At 36.5% G+C, this 16,078-nt stretch overlaps 1 protein-coding gene across 1 annotated transcript in view; it reads right to left on the reverse strand.

Annotated features, from left to right (window-relative positions):
• The window catches only part of Myo5a (myosin VA), a 216,094-nt gene that overhangs the window by 91,288 nt on the left and 108,728 nt on the right, over positions 1-16,078 (reverse strand). Inside the window, exons 8-12 of the mRNA XM_026391361.2 lie at positions 15,925-16,032; positions 12,931-13,037; positions 6,311-6,576; positions 5,466-5,547; positions 1,550-1,690 (exon numbers count right to left, since the gene is read on the reverse strand). Coding sequence (XP_026247146.2) covers positions 1,550-1,690; positions 5,466-5,547; positions 6,311-6,576; positions 12,931-13,037; positions 15,925-16,032 — 704 coding nt within the window. The remainder of the gene's footprint in view (positions 1-1,549; positions 1,691-5,465; positions 5,548-6,310; positions 6,577-12,930; positions 13,038-15,924; positions 16,033-16,078) is intronic.

The raw sequence follows: 16,078 nt of genomic DNA on the forward strand, positions 1-16,078 counted from the left end.
AGAACTATTATTCAAAATATATTTTGTGCAATTTCTTGCATTTCTTTTTTTTTAATTTTTTTATTGGTTGTTCAAAACATTACAAAGCTCATGATATATCATCTTTCATACATTTGACTCAATTGGGTTATGAACTCCCATTTTTACCCCAAATACAAATTGCAGAATCACATCGGTTACACACTCACATTTTTACATAATGGCATATTAGTGACTGCTGTATTCTGCTACCTTTCCTATCCCCTACTATCCCCCCTCCCCTCCCCACCCATCATCCCTCTCTACCTCATCTGCTGTTGTTCAATTCTCTCCCTTGTTTCCCGCCTCCCTTTCCCCTCACATCCTCTTCTATGTAATTTTGTGTAACATTGAGGGTCTCCTACCATTTCCATATGCTTTCCCTTCTCTCTCCCTTTCTCTCCCCCAACTCGTCTTTGTTTAATGTTAATCTTTTCCTCATGCTCTTCCTCCCTGTTCTGTTCTTAGTTGCTCTCTTTATATCAAAGAAGACATTTGGCATTTGTTTTTTAAGGATTGGCTAGCTTCGATTAGCATAATCTGCTCTAATGCCATCCATTTCCCTGCAAATTCTATGATTTTGTCATTTTTTATTGCTGCATAGTAATCCATTGTGTATAGATGCCACATTTTTTAATCCATTCATCTATTGAAGGGCATCTAGGTTGGTTCCACAGTCTAGCAATTGTGAATTGTGCTGCTATGATTATTGATGTGGCAGTATCCCTATAGTACGCTCTTTTAAGATCCTCAGGGAATAGTCCGAGGAGGGCGATAGCTGGGTCAAATGGTGGATCCATTCCCAGCTTTCCCAGGTATCTCCATACTGCTTTCCAAATTGGCCTTACCAATTTGCAGTCCCACCAGCAATGTACAAGTGTACCCTTTTCCCCACATCCTCGCCAACACTTATTGTTGTTTGACTTCATAATGGCTGCCAATCTTACTGGAGTGAGATGGTATCTTAGGGTGGTTTTGATTTGCATTTCTCTGACTGCTAGAGATGGTGAGCATTTTTTCATGTACTTGTTGACTGATTGTATGTCCTCCTCTGTGAAGTGTCTGTTCAGGTCCTTGGCCCATTTGTTGATTGGGTTATTTGTTATCTTATTGTTTAATTTCTTGAGTTCTTTGTATATTCTGGATATTAGGGCTCTATCTGAAGTGTGAGGGGTAAAAATTTGTTCCCAGGATGTAGGCTCTCTATTCACCTCTCTTATTGTTTCTTGCATTTCTTTAAATACATTCTGTCTCCAACAGAGTTCTAAATATAAGAAAATTGATTTAAAAAAGCAACAAAAATTGGTAGCAATATTATCTACCAATTTTCTACATAACCTATAATTAGCTGAAAATAAGTTTCATTTATAACTAGAATCCTTGGGGTCTAGTGTCCCTTTAGAATGAAGACTCTCACTTGTTGCCACAATGGCATTTCATGTTACTAATAAATGTCTGCCTGAACCTACTTGCCTCCTGATCTTGATGCATCTATTTGACAGTCTAAATTCCCCCCCAAAATCATACTCGCCTTGCATTCCTCATCCAGCAAATCTAGAATGCCCAGTTTAGATTCTATAAGATTAATACAAGGCTGATTATCATAAAAATCTATGAGTGTCCATGGAATTTGTTCTTTCATGTATTCCTCTTGTTCCAATTTGAAAACGTGCTGAAATGAAAAAGAAAAATGCAGTCATTTGTGGATTGTTATCATAAAGAATGTAGTAAAAAAAAAAGAACAACAATGTTTCTATAAAATACTAAGAGGATACCAAGAAAACTGGAGATAGTTTGTGGCTACTAGCAACAGTAATCTTATGGGAGAAGCACCATTTATACACAGAGATAGTAAATTAAAACCATAGAAAGCAAAACCTCAGCTACATCAGATCCTTAGTGAAGAAGCAGATCTAGGCATGTAAATGTTTTAAGTAGCTGATAAATGTAAGCAGTCTTTGTGATTTTTTATTATGTATATTTCTAAAATTGCACTTTCTACTTTTGGCTCCTTAAGCAATTATATAGGGCTGCTAACGACACAGGAATGTCTAAGGTGGCATTGAACAACTATGCAGAGTGAATGCCCTCTAGACTACTGAACAGTACAGGGCAATGCTTTGAGCACAACAAAATAATTTCTTAAGGGACTGTGGTGCTGAAGTACAACATGCCTCAAAATTAGATTAACGTATGTTTTTTTGTGTGTGTCTGCCTTGATTATTCTCCTCTTTCAGGGAATAAGTGGCTCACTTTTCTAAATTCTTTATCCAATACTGCAAGCAGCTACACAAGTACTACCAATCCATTGCTATTTCTGCTAAAAATCTTCAGCCACAACCCACACCATTGCTTCTGATCTCTGTTCATTCGTTTAATCAAAAATATATATTAACTACATACTATGTGTCAGTCACAGCATATAGTCAACAACATCGACAACAACAGGAGACTGGTGGGAGATGAACACAGAAATCAAATAATCACAAGGAATAATATTAAAAAGGAAAATAATATAAACTATGAGTGCAAGAATCCTCATCTAGTTTGGTTACAGGATGATCAGGGTAGGTTTCCCTAAAGAAAGGCTTGTGCTCTGAGCTTTGAAGGTGAAGAGGAGCAGAGCTGCCCTAGATGGGAAGGGCAATCTGCCACAGTTTGTGGCAGGATGTACTCTAACCGTGCAGCTGATATACAACTTTATGTTTCTATGGATGCTAATGACCATTAACTGTTCTTCCAAGTTTCTGCTGTTATTTACTTGTCTCTTTTATCTTCTTTGGTTCTCTCACACATCTTGCTATTTTTCTAGGAAGATTATCTTTTTGTGGCTATAACCACATAACACATATTTTCTAAGATACCAAGTCCTACGAAACAGGTGACACAGAGATTTCTAATATATAATTCCATGCACCTGGAACTTTCCCATTTTATTTTACTTTTATTGGAATGTCCTTTGCACTTTAAGCAGCTATAAGAAGCCTTAGTTAAAACAAAACATAAAAAGGTCATCCATAGAGTATTTGTTATGCTAATTAGCAATTTTATTCTGTTCTTTTGATTAATGAGAAAATAAATAAGGCACCATATGTTAGCAGTGTCCTGATTTATAGCACTAATATCTTCCAAAACAATGAACTTTTAAAGTTTTTCATTAGTTTATATGTAGTCTTCATGCTGACATCAGAAGCACTGCTCTAAGCTTTAAATAGAACTTATCTCTCATACAAATCTTTATATCTATTCTAGAAAACTCCATAAAGCTGAGGGGCTCAAATATTTGGGGTGCTCAATTATCAAGGAATGTGGGCATGAGGTTCAATATGTCAAGAGATCCTTGTCAATATAGGAATGCTTCTAAGCACTAAATATGCCCACAACATTTCTTTCTTTCTTTCCTTTTTTTTTTTTTTAAGGGACTAAACCACTAAGCAACATCCCCAGCCCTTTTTAGTATTTTATTTAGAGAGAGGGTCTTACTGAGTTGCTTAGGCCTCACTAAATTGCTGAGGCTGGCTTTGAACTTGAGATCCTTCTGCCTCAGCCTCCTGAGCCCCTGGGATTATAGGCCTGTGCCACTGCACCTGGCTCCCACAGTATTTCTTATGCCAACTGCCCACATCCATGGCCTCAGCTCAGGGAGCAGCCCTATGCAGCTAAGTCCTTTACTGTGAAACCCCATGTTTCTGGTCACAGCTCACTAAACCAAGTATGGGTACATGAGGGCACTTTATTGCTAGACATCTCAGATGAAAAAAAATGAATGGGGCTAATTGGTTCACTTTCTCAGGTATCTGAATTAGAAAACAAAGAAACAATTAGGCAATTAGCAGTGGGAGCAGAAGCTGAAAGAATCCAAGATGAGTGGGAAGTGAGCAAGTTAAGAAGATGTGAAGAGCATTCCAACCACTGCTATCTCTATAGGAAGTCTGAAGTAAATGAAGAAGAAATGTTGAGGTGGAGATAATATATACAAACTAAAAGAGAGAATAAGCCATCTCATAGTAAGAGGGAGTGGAGCAATTATGCATAGAAAATTAAGATATAACATAATGGGGAGGTGTGAGGGAAAATCAAGAGGAATAAGTGGTAAATAGAGACAGAAAGCAGGCAAGAATTTTTAATTCTTTTAGCTATTTCTTCTGATGTTTACTTACATATTTCTAAAGAATATACGCATCAGTTGCTTTCTGATTTATCAATTTGAAACTGTTAACTTTCTGATGAAGCTAAGTTCATATACATCACCCTCTCTGCTGCTCCTTTGTTATCTCCCAATATTACTATTTTTGGATTCTCTTTTTTTAGTCAATTTTGTAACTTAAAATAATTTGCTTAAACTTTTATTTATTTTTTTTTTATCAACTATGGACCACAGATCACTCGTACCACTTGACGTCTCTTTTCATAAGATGAAGCAACTTTTCCTATCCTTTAGCTCTCTTTTCTTCTATCAACCAATTCCTACCGGTGGTCCACCCCTTTCTTTTCCTTCTCCTCCCTCCTTTTTTTTTTTTCTTAATTTTGTGTGTGTGTGTGTGTGTGTGTATGCGTGCTGGGGATTGAACTCACACATGCTAAATAAATACTCTCCCACTGAGCCATATTTCCCAGTACTCAGTGGCTCATTCTTAACATCCTCTTTCATCAATACTAATAACTACCCCTAATTTTGTACTTTGAACTGTGCTTGACATGTGAGGAGCAGTTTATGCATCCCAACTCATTTAATCCATAAAACCATATGTGGGGGGAACTATTTTCATCTCTATCTTACAGATGAGGAAGCTAAGGTCCAGGGAGGTCCCAACGTCCCATGGACAATAAAGACAGAATGGGATTCCAACCCAAGCAGTTCACCTCTGAGGCCTCTGCCCTTCACGATTATATAATCTGCTGCCCTTCACTTTTAAGTACCTTCAGATCTCCCACCACTGTGATAATCCTCTAGGATATTTGATATTACTTCTTCACAAGAGTCACTCTCAAAATATTCCCATTGCCATTGTCTCAGTGAGAATGGCTTAGACTGTTGAAAAAAGAATACATGAAATTCTCATGTTTAGTTTTGACTCCTTGCTAATATAGAAAGTAAGAGTTAAGGCTGTCATAACACCACATACAATTAATTTCAGAATGACAAAATGAAAGATATCCCTAGGTTCAAAGCTTTATATTTCCTATGTTGGTAATACCCCTCCTACTTCTCTCACTCAATTTATTTGCCCCAAACTCTCATCATTCTCAGACAATGGGTGACTTCCAAATATTTTTCTAAATGTAGCATCATTTTTTAATCATTAGTTCTAGCTGTTTAGTTGTTCTAAAACTCATATAATACTTAAAATTCAGGACTTCATTTCAAGGGCCAGACTTTAAACAAAGACCAAGAATTAAAGAGATAATTTATAGCAGAATTATTATTCAAAGAAGAACATTCTTACCATGTTGAATTGCTGCTGTAGTTTTTCATTTGCATAATTTATACAAAACTGCTCAAAACTATTTATCTCAAATGTTTCGAATCTGTAATACCAAAAATAAAATAGGAAAGGGAGAAAAGGAATAGTTTTAAAATATTCAAAATGTACTCATTAGGAAGAAAGAAATAGGAAGTACTCTAACACTGTGCAACTTTCTTTACACAGCAATTAAGATAAATGTTTATAAGTCAGAAATATGGAAAATGTGCCCAACAGATGAGTACCTGCTATGAGGCAGAGAATTTTATTTAGAGTTCCCAGCATGAAAAGGTGTTCAAAACTATGAGTTTTTGAGGCTCATTCATCTCCTGAGAGGAACAACAGAATTATAATAAAGTCATTGCTCCTATCAATTTATAGATTCAGAGTGTCACACATACATAGAAGGGAACCTTATAAGTTCTTCTGAAAAACTGAACCAGAGAATGAAATATCAAGTATAAAATAAGCACAATGTACAAAATGGGTTTACATGGTTAAGGAAGGGTATCCACAGAAAACAAATAAGCGAGTGAAATTAGATTTTTTAAAATTCAGTGATAATTTCTCACATGAGACTCTGAAAACCAATTTATTCCATCCATTACTTTATTAAATTAGCTCTAGAGCCGAGCTAAATTTTTGTTGTTGTTTTAGTTAAATTTTAATCACAGCATATCACCATCATAAAGGTACTCCTGACTTGCTATAGGTAGGGTTTTCCTCTCCTCACCAGTATGAGATAAAATTAAATTCCCAATTGAGAGTGACTAAATACTCTCCACAAAGAAATGCTCTCTGACAGACCAATAAGCCAAAATGCTCACCCATAAATATCCAGCACGCCAATAAAAGAGTGTTGCTTAACAGCAGAATGCAGAGCCTGATTGACATGATCTACAATCCAGTTAAAGAGCTTGGCATAGATGTGCTTGGCTAAAGCATCACGGGCATTTGTGGCCTGCAGCTTGGAGATGGGCTTGATGTATGTCTCTGTGGCAGTAGCCAGCTTCCGATGGCAAAGCCAATGACACATCTCCTCATAATCCACACCCATGAGATCACAGAAGATGCTGAGAGGTTCATGCTTGGGCTGCCAAAAGAGAACGGGTTACTTCCTATGACCAGACCAATCAAATAAGAATTTCCTGAAAAATGTTAACAAAGAAATATCAAGTAAAACTCAGCAATGTCTTTGATATAATAAACATCAAGATCACTCACACCTGATCTGTGATAATAATCACAATCATTATTCAAACTGGCATCTGGGTGACATAATATCTGTTAGGGCTCATTGAAAAAATTACCTCTTCTTTGATTTTTTATAGAGCTCTCTGTATTTGTCTTAGGGCACACTACATTTATTTAGTCAATCAGAAAATCAGTCATCTAGTCAATAAATATTTACTAAATGGCCATTGTACTCCATTAAACAAAAATAGACATGGTTCATTTCCTCCTAGAACTTATAGTCACTGGGGGAAACAAATGATTGCTCCCTAAATACTACAAAGAAAAAGGACACTACACTGAGTCCACACAAGAGGAGTGTGCTGTATTTAGGGAGACAAGAGACAGTTGCCTTGAAAAATGGAATTGAGATTTGAAGGAATTTGGAAGGTGCTTCTGGGTTAAAGAGTGAAGGAAGAATTTTTTAAGCAGAAGAAACGGCTAAAAAAAAAGAAAAAGGTTCTGTGTAGGAGGGAAACAACTAATATGAAAATTGAAGGTGGGTGAGAGTGTGTAAGATGGGTAGAGAAAGGCAGAGGCTATGCCATGGATAGTCTGAATTCCCAGAGAAATGGGAAGCTGTTGAAGGATTTTAGGCAGACAACGTTTTAGATGAGAATCACTTTAACAATTTACGTATTCTTCTGTAGTTTTGAATGAGTAGGTTTTTTGATAAATATTTGCTTAATTTAATCATGTTAGTGCCTTATATTTTTCAACATTTTACCCACATATCAATTGAATCTGATAACATTCCTGGGGGATAGGCAGGGTGAACACTGTTGTCTCTAAATGAAAAACAAGAATCATGATCAAGTTGGCTTTATCCCAGAGATGTAAGGATGGTTTAACATACAGAAATCAACAAATATAATTTATCACATAAACAGAACTAAGGACAAAAACTACCTAGTCATCTCAATAGATGCAGAGAAGGCCTTTGACAAAATTCAGCACCCATTCATGATAAAAACACTGAAGAAACTAGGGATGGAAGGAACTGCCTCAGTATCGTAAGGGCTATATACAAAAAAACCCAAAGCCAATCTCATAGTAATTGAGGAACCACTTGCTGCAGTCTGGCTGGGCACAAAATCACGACCCACTTAAGCAGGAACAAACTTTATTTCCAAAACTCCCGCAAACCACGCACGCTGCCTTCTCCCAGGACACACCACACCAACCAGAAATCCCTCCTCCGGAAATCCCTCCTACCGCACTTCCCCAACCAATGGGAACTCTCCGGGAGTCCGGGGAGAGCTCCAAAGTAGCAGGCCAAGGGGCGGGGGGTCGGTCTAATATCCAATTGAATGCACATCTTAACATAATCATTATCATCTCAAAGGCTTGCTGGCATCACCTTTCAACCAAAAATGCCATGCTTCATTCCTACTCGGCTATGGCTCTCAGCAACCACTGAAAGCATTTATTTTAAAATCTGGAACAAGACAAGGAAGTGCATTCTTACGAGTCCTATTTAATATAATGCTAGAAATTTCAGCCAGAGCAATTAGGCAAGAGAAGAAAGTAAAAGGAATAAAAATAGGAAAGAAAGAAGTCAAATTACCATTGTTGGCAAATGATATGATCTTACACCTAGAGGATCCCCCCCAAAAAAAAACCTCCAGCAGAAGACTACTAAAGCTAATAAACAAATCTGGCAAAATAGCAGGTTACAAAAATCAACATATAAAAATCAATAGCTTTCTTATATATCAACAATGAATAAGCCAAGGAAGAAAAAAGGAAAACAACCCCATTCACAATAGCCTCAACACAACAACAACAACTTAGGAATAAATCTAACCAAGGAGGTGAAAGACCTCAATAATGAAATCTGTAGAAAGAAATTAAAGAAGGAGGAAAGACCTCCCATGCTCACGAATAGACAGAATTAACACTGTTAAAATGGCCATACTACTAAAAACAAAATACAGATTCAATGCAATCTCCATAAAAATACCAGTGACATTTTTCACAGAACTAGAAAAAAAGAGTCCTAAAATTCCTTTGGAAGAATAAATGATCCAGAATAGCTAAATCAATTCTAGGCCAGAAAAGCAACACTGGAGGCATCAAAATACCTAACTCAAATTATACTTCATGATGTAGTACATGCATAACCATGTTTATAGCAGCACAATTCACAATGGCCAAACTATGGAACTAGCCTAGATGTTCAAAAGATGAATGAATAAAGAAAACGTGGTATATATACACAATGGAGTTTTATTCAGCCATAAAGAAAAATGAAATTATGTCATTTGCAGGAAAATGGATGGAACTTGAGACCATTACGTTAAGTGAAATAATCCAAACTTAGAAGGTCAATGGTTGTATATTTTCTCTCCATTATGTTAAGTGAAATAATCCAAACTTACTTAGAAGGTCAATGGTTGTATATTTTCTCTCATTTGTGGAAGCTACAGAGGAAAAAGGAAAAGAATGGGTGGGGGTGGGGGATCTCATGAAAATCAAAGGGAGGTCAGTAAAGGACAGGGGAAAGGGGAAAGGAGAGGGGAAGTGCTGGGGATTGATATTGGCCAAATTATATTGTTATATTGAAAGCATGTACAAATATGTAACAACAACAAATCCCATCATATGTACAACTATAATGCACCAATAAAAAATGTGGAAAGGAAAATGAGGAAATGAGGTCCAAGAGAACAAACAGTTTGTCAATAATCACATGACTAATTTATGTCATAGCTGGCACTAAAAACCTGGGTCTTCTGACACCCTCTTCCCTGGGTCATTCTCATTTAAGTGGTCTTCCTCTTTTCAATACCTTCCTCCCAAGTAACACTTTAGATACAAGTCAGCACCTCACTCAACTCCCTTAAATAATAAGCAGCTTAGAATTAACACACACACACACACACACACACACACACACACACACAGAATTTTTGAGCCATAAGAAATGACATACTGATACATGCCATAACATGGATGGACTTTGAAAGAATACACATTATATGATTCAGTTTCTAATATGACTAGAATAAGCAAGTCTATACAGGCAGAAAGTAGATTCAATGGTTACGTAGGGCTAGAAAAATAGAGGAACAGAGAAGCATCAGGTAAACGGTATAGATTTTCTTTTTGAAATAATGAAAATATTTAAATTGACTATGGTGATGGCTAAAAACATCCATAAATACAATAAAAAAATTTAATTATACATTTAAAGCTATTTAAATGGGTATAATTCACATTATACTACAACAAAACTGCCTTTGAAAAAAGTTTAATGGGGGCTGGGGATGTGGCTCAAGCGGTAGCGCGCTCGCCTGGCATGCATGCGGCCGGGGTTCGATCCTCAGCACCACATACAAACAAAGATGTTGTGTCTGCCGAAAAGTAAATATTAAAATTCTTTCTAACTCTCTCTAAAAAAAAAAAAAAAAGTTTAATGATATTTCCTTAGAAATCAGAGATTAAATTAGAATCTTCATTTTGTCTTTTCAAAAACTGCCATAAAGGGGCTGGGGTTGTGGCTCAGCGGTAGAGCACTCGCCTAACATATGCGAGGGCCTGGGTTCAATCCTCAACACCACATAAAAATAAATAAAATAAAGGTATTGCATCCAACTAAAACTAAAAAAATAAATTTAAAAAAGCTGCCATAAAGGCTGGGCATGGTGGCACACACCCATAATACCAGTGACTCAGAAGGCTCAGGTAGGAGGATGGCAAGTTCATGGTCAGTCTTAGCAACTTAGCAAGACCTGTCTCAAAATAAAAAATAAAAGGGGCAGAGGATAGAGCCCAATGATAGAATCTTCCTGGGTTCAATCTGCAGTATCCCAAAATAATAAAAATAAAAATAAAAAAGACCCGTCAGTAGGAGAAGAGCCTGTGTGTATGTAGGGGGCAGGGAGAAGTGGTACCATGCACCTCAATTAGGATCCATGGCTTAGGGAAATTATAAATTATACATAAAGGAAATTGTGTAGATCAAATTTCTCATAAACAAAGCTCACTACCATTTAACTCATGGCCCTATGACTAATAAATCATTTATAGTATAGTGTTTCTCTTCAAATCATAAAGTATTGATTTTATGTTTCATATATCTAATTGTAGTACAAAACTACTACATTTACAAAAGGCAGGGAATAGATTCTTTCTTATAGGAATAGGGAATCTGTTTTTACATGAGGAGCTATTGATCCAAAGAAAAAAGGCAAGCAAGAAAGAGTACGGTCCCATTTACAAGGACCTCAACTCCTAGGGGCTAAACACAAGCAAGAGAGACCTTTATAAAACACTGAGACCTGTGCTGAGATAAAGGAAAGCAGTGGAAAGAAGGGTGATGCTAAGAGATGCTGCCAGAGCTGTATGTTAGCAGTTGGAGCTGCCCAGAAAGAACAGTTATCCTACACCCCAGAGAGAATCTGAGCAAAGGCAGGAGAGAGAGGTAGCTGAGTTAGTAAATTTCTGGGCTGGAGTGTGATAAGTGATGAGAGGTAAACTGAATAGGAAGTCAAAGGTCGATCATAAAAGGGCTTTCAATGTTATGCCAAGTACAGCACATCTCCTTATCTGCAGACTCCTAATGGAAAATAAACACCATATATACTTCTTCCTTAAATATACAAATATATGATAAAGTTTAATTTATAAATTAGGCACAATAAGAAATTAACAACAACTAATAATAGAACAATTGTAAATAGAACCATTACAACACTATTGTATAATAAAAGTTATGTGAGTATACTGTCTCTTTCCCTCTCAAAAGATCAGATCATATTGTACTCACCCTTCTTACGATGATGATGAGAGATGATAAAATGCCTATGTGAGATGAAGTGAGAAGAATGACATAGGCATTGTGACTTATCATTAGGCTCCTATGTAAGGGTTACTGGCCATAAGCACCATGAAACTTCAACATCACCGTGATAACTGAGATGACTACTAAGTGACTAATGGGTGGCAGCATATACAGCATGGATATACTGGACAAGGAGAGGATTCATGTCCCAGGTGGAATGAAGCAGAACAGCATGAAATTTCATCATACTACTCAGAATGGTGCACAATTTAAACTATATGATTGTTTATGTCTGGAATTTTACATTTAATATTCAGGTCAAAGTTGACCACAAGTAACTGAAACCACTAAAAACAAAACTATAGATAATGGAGAACTACTGTAGAGTGTCTACCTTATTCCTGAAGACAATGGGAAATACTGAAGGATTTAAGCAAGGGCATGATATATTCCCTTATAGCTCTAAATTCACCCAAGTTTATGATCTTATGGGGTCATTTATATTATAGTAACTAATTTCATCTGTGTATCATTGTTATCTATCCTAGATATCGACATTGAGAGACAGAGAGAGACACACAGATAGATATGGGGAGAAGTTAGAATTCATACATTTTTTTTTTTAACTCCTGGGAATTGAAACCTGGGCCTTGCACATACTAAGCATGAGCTCTCCCACTGAGCCATGCCCAAAGCCTGAGAATTTATACATTTCAGAAGATGTACATATACCACATTCTATACGATTAAAAAGGAAGCCAGGTGCGGTGGCACGTGCCTGTAATCCCAGCGGCTTGGGAGGCTGAGGCAGGAGGATCACAAATTCAAAGGCAGCCTCGGCAACAACGAGGCTTTAAGCAACTCAGTGAGACCCTGTCTCTAAATATAATACAAAATAGGGCTGGGGATGTGGCTCAGTGGTTGATGGCCCCTAAGTTCATCCCTGCCACCAAAAAAAAAAAAAAAAAAGACTAAAAGGGATAAGTCAGTTTCTTTCCCACCCCACACCCTATCCAGGCCAAGTTTCTTTCTTTAGCACTGTTCAATAATTTTTAAACCATATTACATCTCCAAAGCTAAAGACACAAAGTTAAATAGGCCAAATGAAACTACATGTAGTATTTCTCCCTCGGTTATAGAAATCAGACACGTATCCAAGACCATTTATTCTCTCTCTCTCTTAAACACACACACACATAAATAAATAAATAAATAAAGATATTAATAATCACATAATCACTGCAGCAAGAATTGAAACCCATTTTCTTTATTCTCAGTTCAAGCTTTATATTTTTGATAATACATCTTTTTGATAATTATCTCTCTGATAATGTGAGAGAGACTTAAATTATATTGCTTCTACAAAAAAAATCAACAAAACTAAAACACAATTAAACTTCTACCACACCAATTTCATTCTGTACTTACAGGTATTGTGCAGCTGTCTGAATCTCGAGAAGTAAATGCAACATTGCCTAAGTGAAGGATGCCAGCAAGTATTCGAAAAATTCCCATTTGATAAGATTCACTAATTCCTTAAATAGAGTAAATGAGTAAGTGATTAATTTCAGAATAGCAACAAAACATTATAGCAGATAATTTTAAATCTATTATTAATTCTTGAATATTGACAGATGTTATACACATTATAGTGAGTCACAGCTAACAATCATTCATCTTCATTGACATTAAAACAGTTAGCATTATGGGTGATAATGTGGATATACATATGGGCAGATAACTTCACCTTTCTATGCTTTCATTTTCTCATTTGAGATATAGGAATAAAAGTGAATTCTTCAAAGGGTGTTAACATTGAATGAGGTTACACACACAGCATACCCAATGTGACATGTGGTAAATACTACACAAATGATCATATCATTGTCACATATTGGATATAAGTATTTTATTAATATTATTGCCATTTCTATTAATCTTTATTTCAAGTGCAAGTTGTAGCACAATAATAAGGCTGTTTTAAATTAATAATTTAATTACTTCTTTTAACTAAAGGCCAAGTATAAATCAAAGAGACCCCAAGATCAGAGATGTTCAGACAGGTGTTATTCCCTGGTCTGAAGAGTTAATGTCCAAATACAGCATTGGAGAAGGAGCTGAAGTATAAAACAGAATGAAAAAACTAGACAGCTTTTGGCTTTTATCAGATTTGGCTGTTTTTCTGTAAGTAAAAAATTTTCAGAATATTAAACATAATTAAGTTATAGTAAAATTATTTCCAAATATGTAATCATACACAATAATTGAGAATTGACCTTATAATGAATGTTTATGTTATGTCCAACATTATGGCTTTTTCAAATTCATAATTTGGCCCTAGAAGTAAAGCACTATTTTTCAAACTTTAATATGCATATGAATCACTAATAGATCTGTTAAAAAGTAGATTATGATTCACAAGTTTAAGAAAAGGAATGAAATTTCATACTTCCAGCAAGCTCTATAGTAGTCCTAGACCATACTGTGATTAGAAATGCTTTTAAATTAACTCATTCAAAGGTACTTCTCAATGTTTAAGTTACTTATATTCTGCAGTTTTTTGGTTTGTTTGATTGTTTGTTTTGGTACTAGAGATTGAACCCAGGGGTACTTAACCACTGAGCAATACCCCCAGCCTTTTTTTTGTACCAGGGGTTGAACTCAGGGGCACTCAACCACTGAGTTACATCCCCAGCCCTATTTAGAGACAATGTCTCACGGAGTTGCTTAGCGCCTCATCATTGTTGAGGCTGGCTTTGAACTTGTGATCCTCCTGTCTTATTCTCCTGAGCCACTGGGATTACAGGCATACACCACCATGCTTGGGCCCCCAGACCTTTTAAAAATTTTATTTAAAGATAGGGTCTCATTAAGTTGCTTAGGGTTGAGGCTGGCTTTGAACTCATGATCTTCCTGCCTTAGCTCTGCTACTGGGATTACAGGCATGCACTACCATGCCCAGTTTCTGCTTTAAAAAAAATTTTTTTTTTTTAGTTGTTGACGGACCTTTATTTAATTTATTTATTTAGATGTGATGCCGAGAATCAAACCCAGTGCCTCACACATGCCAGGTAAGCACCTGAGCCACAACTCCAGGCCCTGAAATGTTTCTTTTTAAAAGAAAAATAATTCACCTCTAAAAGGTATAGACTATGGGTCTAAAAATTAATTTATTCACAACATTTGTTAACATATGAGCAGTTTCAAAAACACTGGACCAAATCACATTTAATATAATGTTCTGTTATCATGCCAATATAGTCATTTTCCAAGACTCAAAATACCCCCCAAACAAAAAAACAAGAACATAATGAAAATCCGTGGAAAATTCAAGCTTGTAGAGAAACCCATCTTATTAGCTATAGGTTCTAGATTTTTGTAAAAATTTTCACAGAAAATTAGTTAGTCTTACCTTACCTGATGTCTCAAATATGTTTTTTTTTTTTTTTTTTTTTAAAGAGAGAGTGAGAGAGGAGAGAGAAAGAGAGAGAGAGAGAGAGAATTTTTAACATTTATTTTTTAGTTCTCGGTGGACACAACATCTTTGTTGGTATGTGGTGCTGAGGATCGAACCTGGGCTGCACGCATGCCAGGCAAGCGCGCTACCGCTGAGCCACATCTCCAGCCCCTCAAATATGTTTTTAAAAACAACTTTATGGAGGGATAATTTTCAAACTACAAGACATGTGCTGCTGTAAGTGTGCAAAGCAGTGATTTTCAGTAAATTTACAAATTTGTGCAACCATTACCAAAATTTAATTTTAGAATAGTTCCATCACCCTAAAACCCTTGTGCTTAATTGTTGTCTGAATGTGTTCTATAAACTATATTAAGTCTACCAGCAGTGCTCACTACTTAATACAAAACCAAAACAGTATTTCAAACAAAGCTGCTTTAAGCAAAAAGCAATTGCTCACTGGGCAGGTGGCACATGCCTGTAATCCCAGTGCTCGGAGGCTGAGAAAGGAGGATCACAAGTTCAAAGCCAGCCTCAGCAATTTAGTGGGGCCCTAAGTAACTTAGCAAAACCCTGCCTCAAAATAAAAAATTAAAAATAGACTGAAATGAGGCTCAGTGATTGAACACTCCTGGGTTCAATCCCTGATACCAAAAAAGATTAAAAAAAGGGAAAAAAAAAAGCTATTGCTTCTCAGATATAGTGGTACATACCTATAATCCCAGCAACTCAGGAAGCTGAGGCAGGAGGATTATAAATTCAAGGCCAGCCTCAGCAACTTAGTGAGTGAGACCCTGTCTCAAAATAAGAAGTAAAAAGGTCTGGGGATGTAGCTCAATAGTAAAGCTCCCCCCCTAGGTTTAATCCTCATCATGTGCGTGCACACACAAACACACAATACCACCAACAAAAAGAAAAAACAAAACACTATTGCTTGTAAGAGCTGAAAAATAAAATTACATTACCTAGTAGAGTGCAGGCCTGCCTGGTGTGTGCCATCTCCTTTGCATCATCCACTCCTTCAATCACTGGGCTACCTCCCTGTTTCGTGTAATGAAAGCTATTTGCATTTCCTGCAATGAAGGAAAATAATTTTGCAGTCTGAGAAAGAGCTTTGAC

This window comes from Urocitellus parryii, chromosome 6 (genome assembly GCF_045843805.1).
Source record: "Urocitellus parryii isolate mUroPar1 chromosome 6, mUroPar1.hap1, whole genome shotgun sequence".
In the NCBI taxonomy this organism is placed as follows: Eukaryota; Metazoa; Chordata; class Mammalia; order Rodentia; family Sciuridae; genus Urocitellus; species Urocitellus parryii.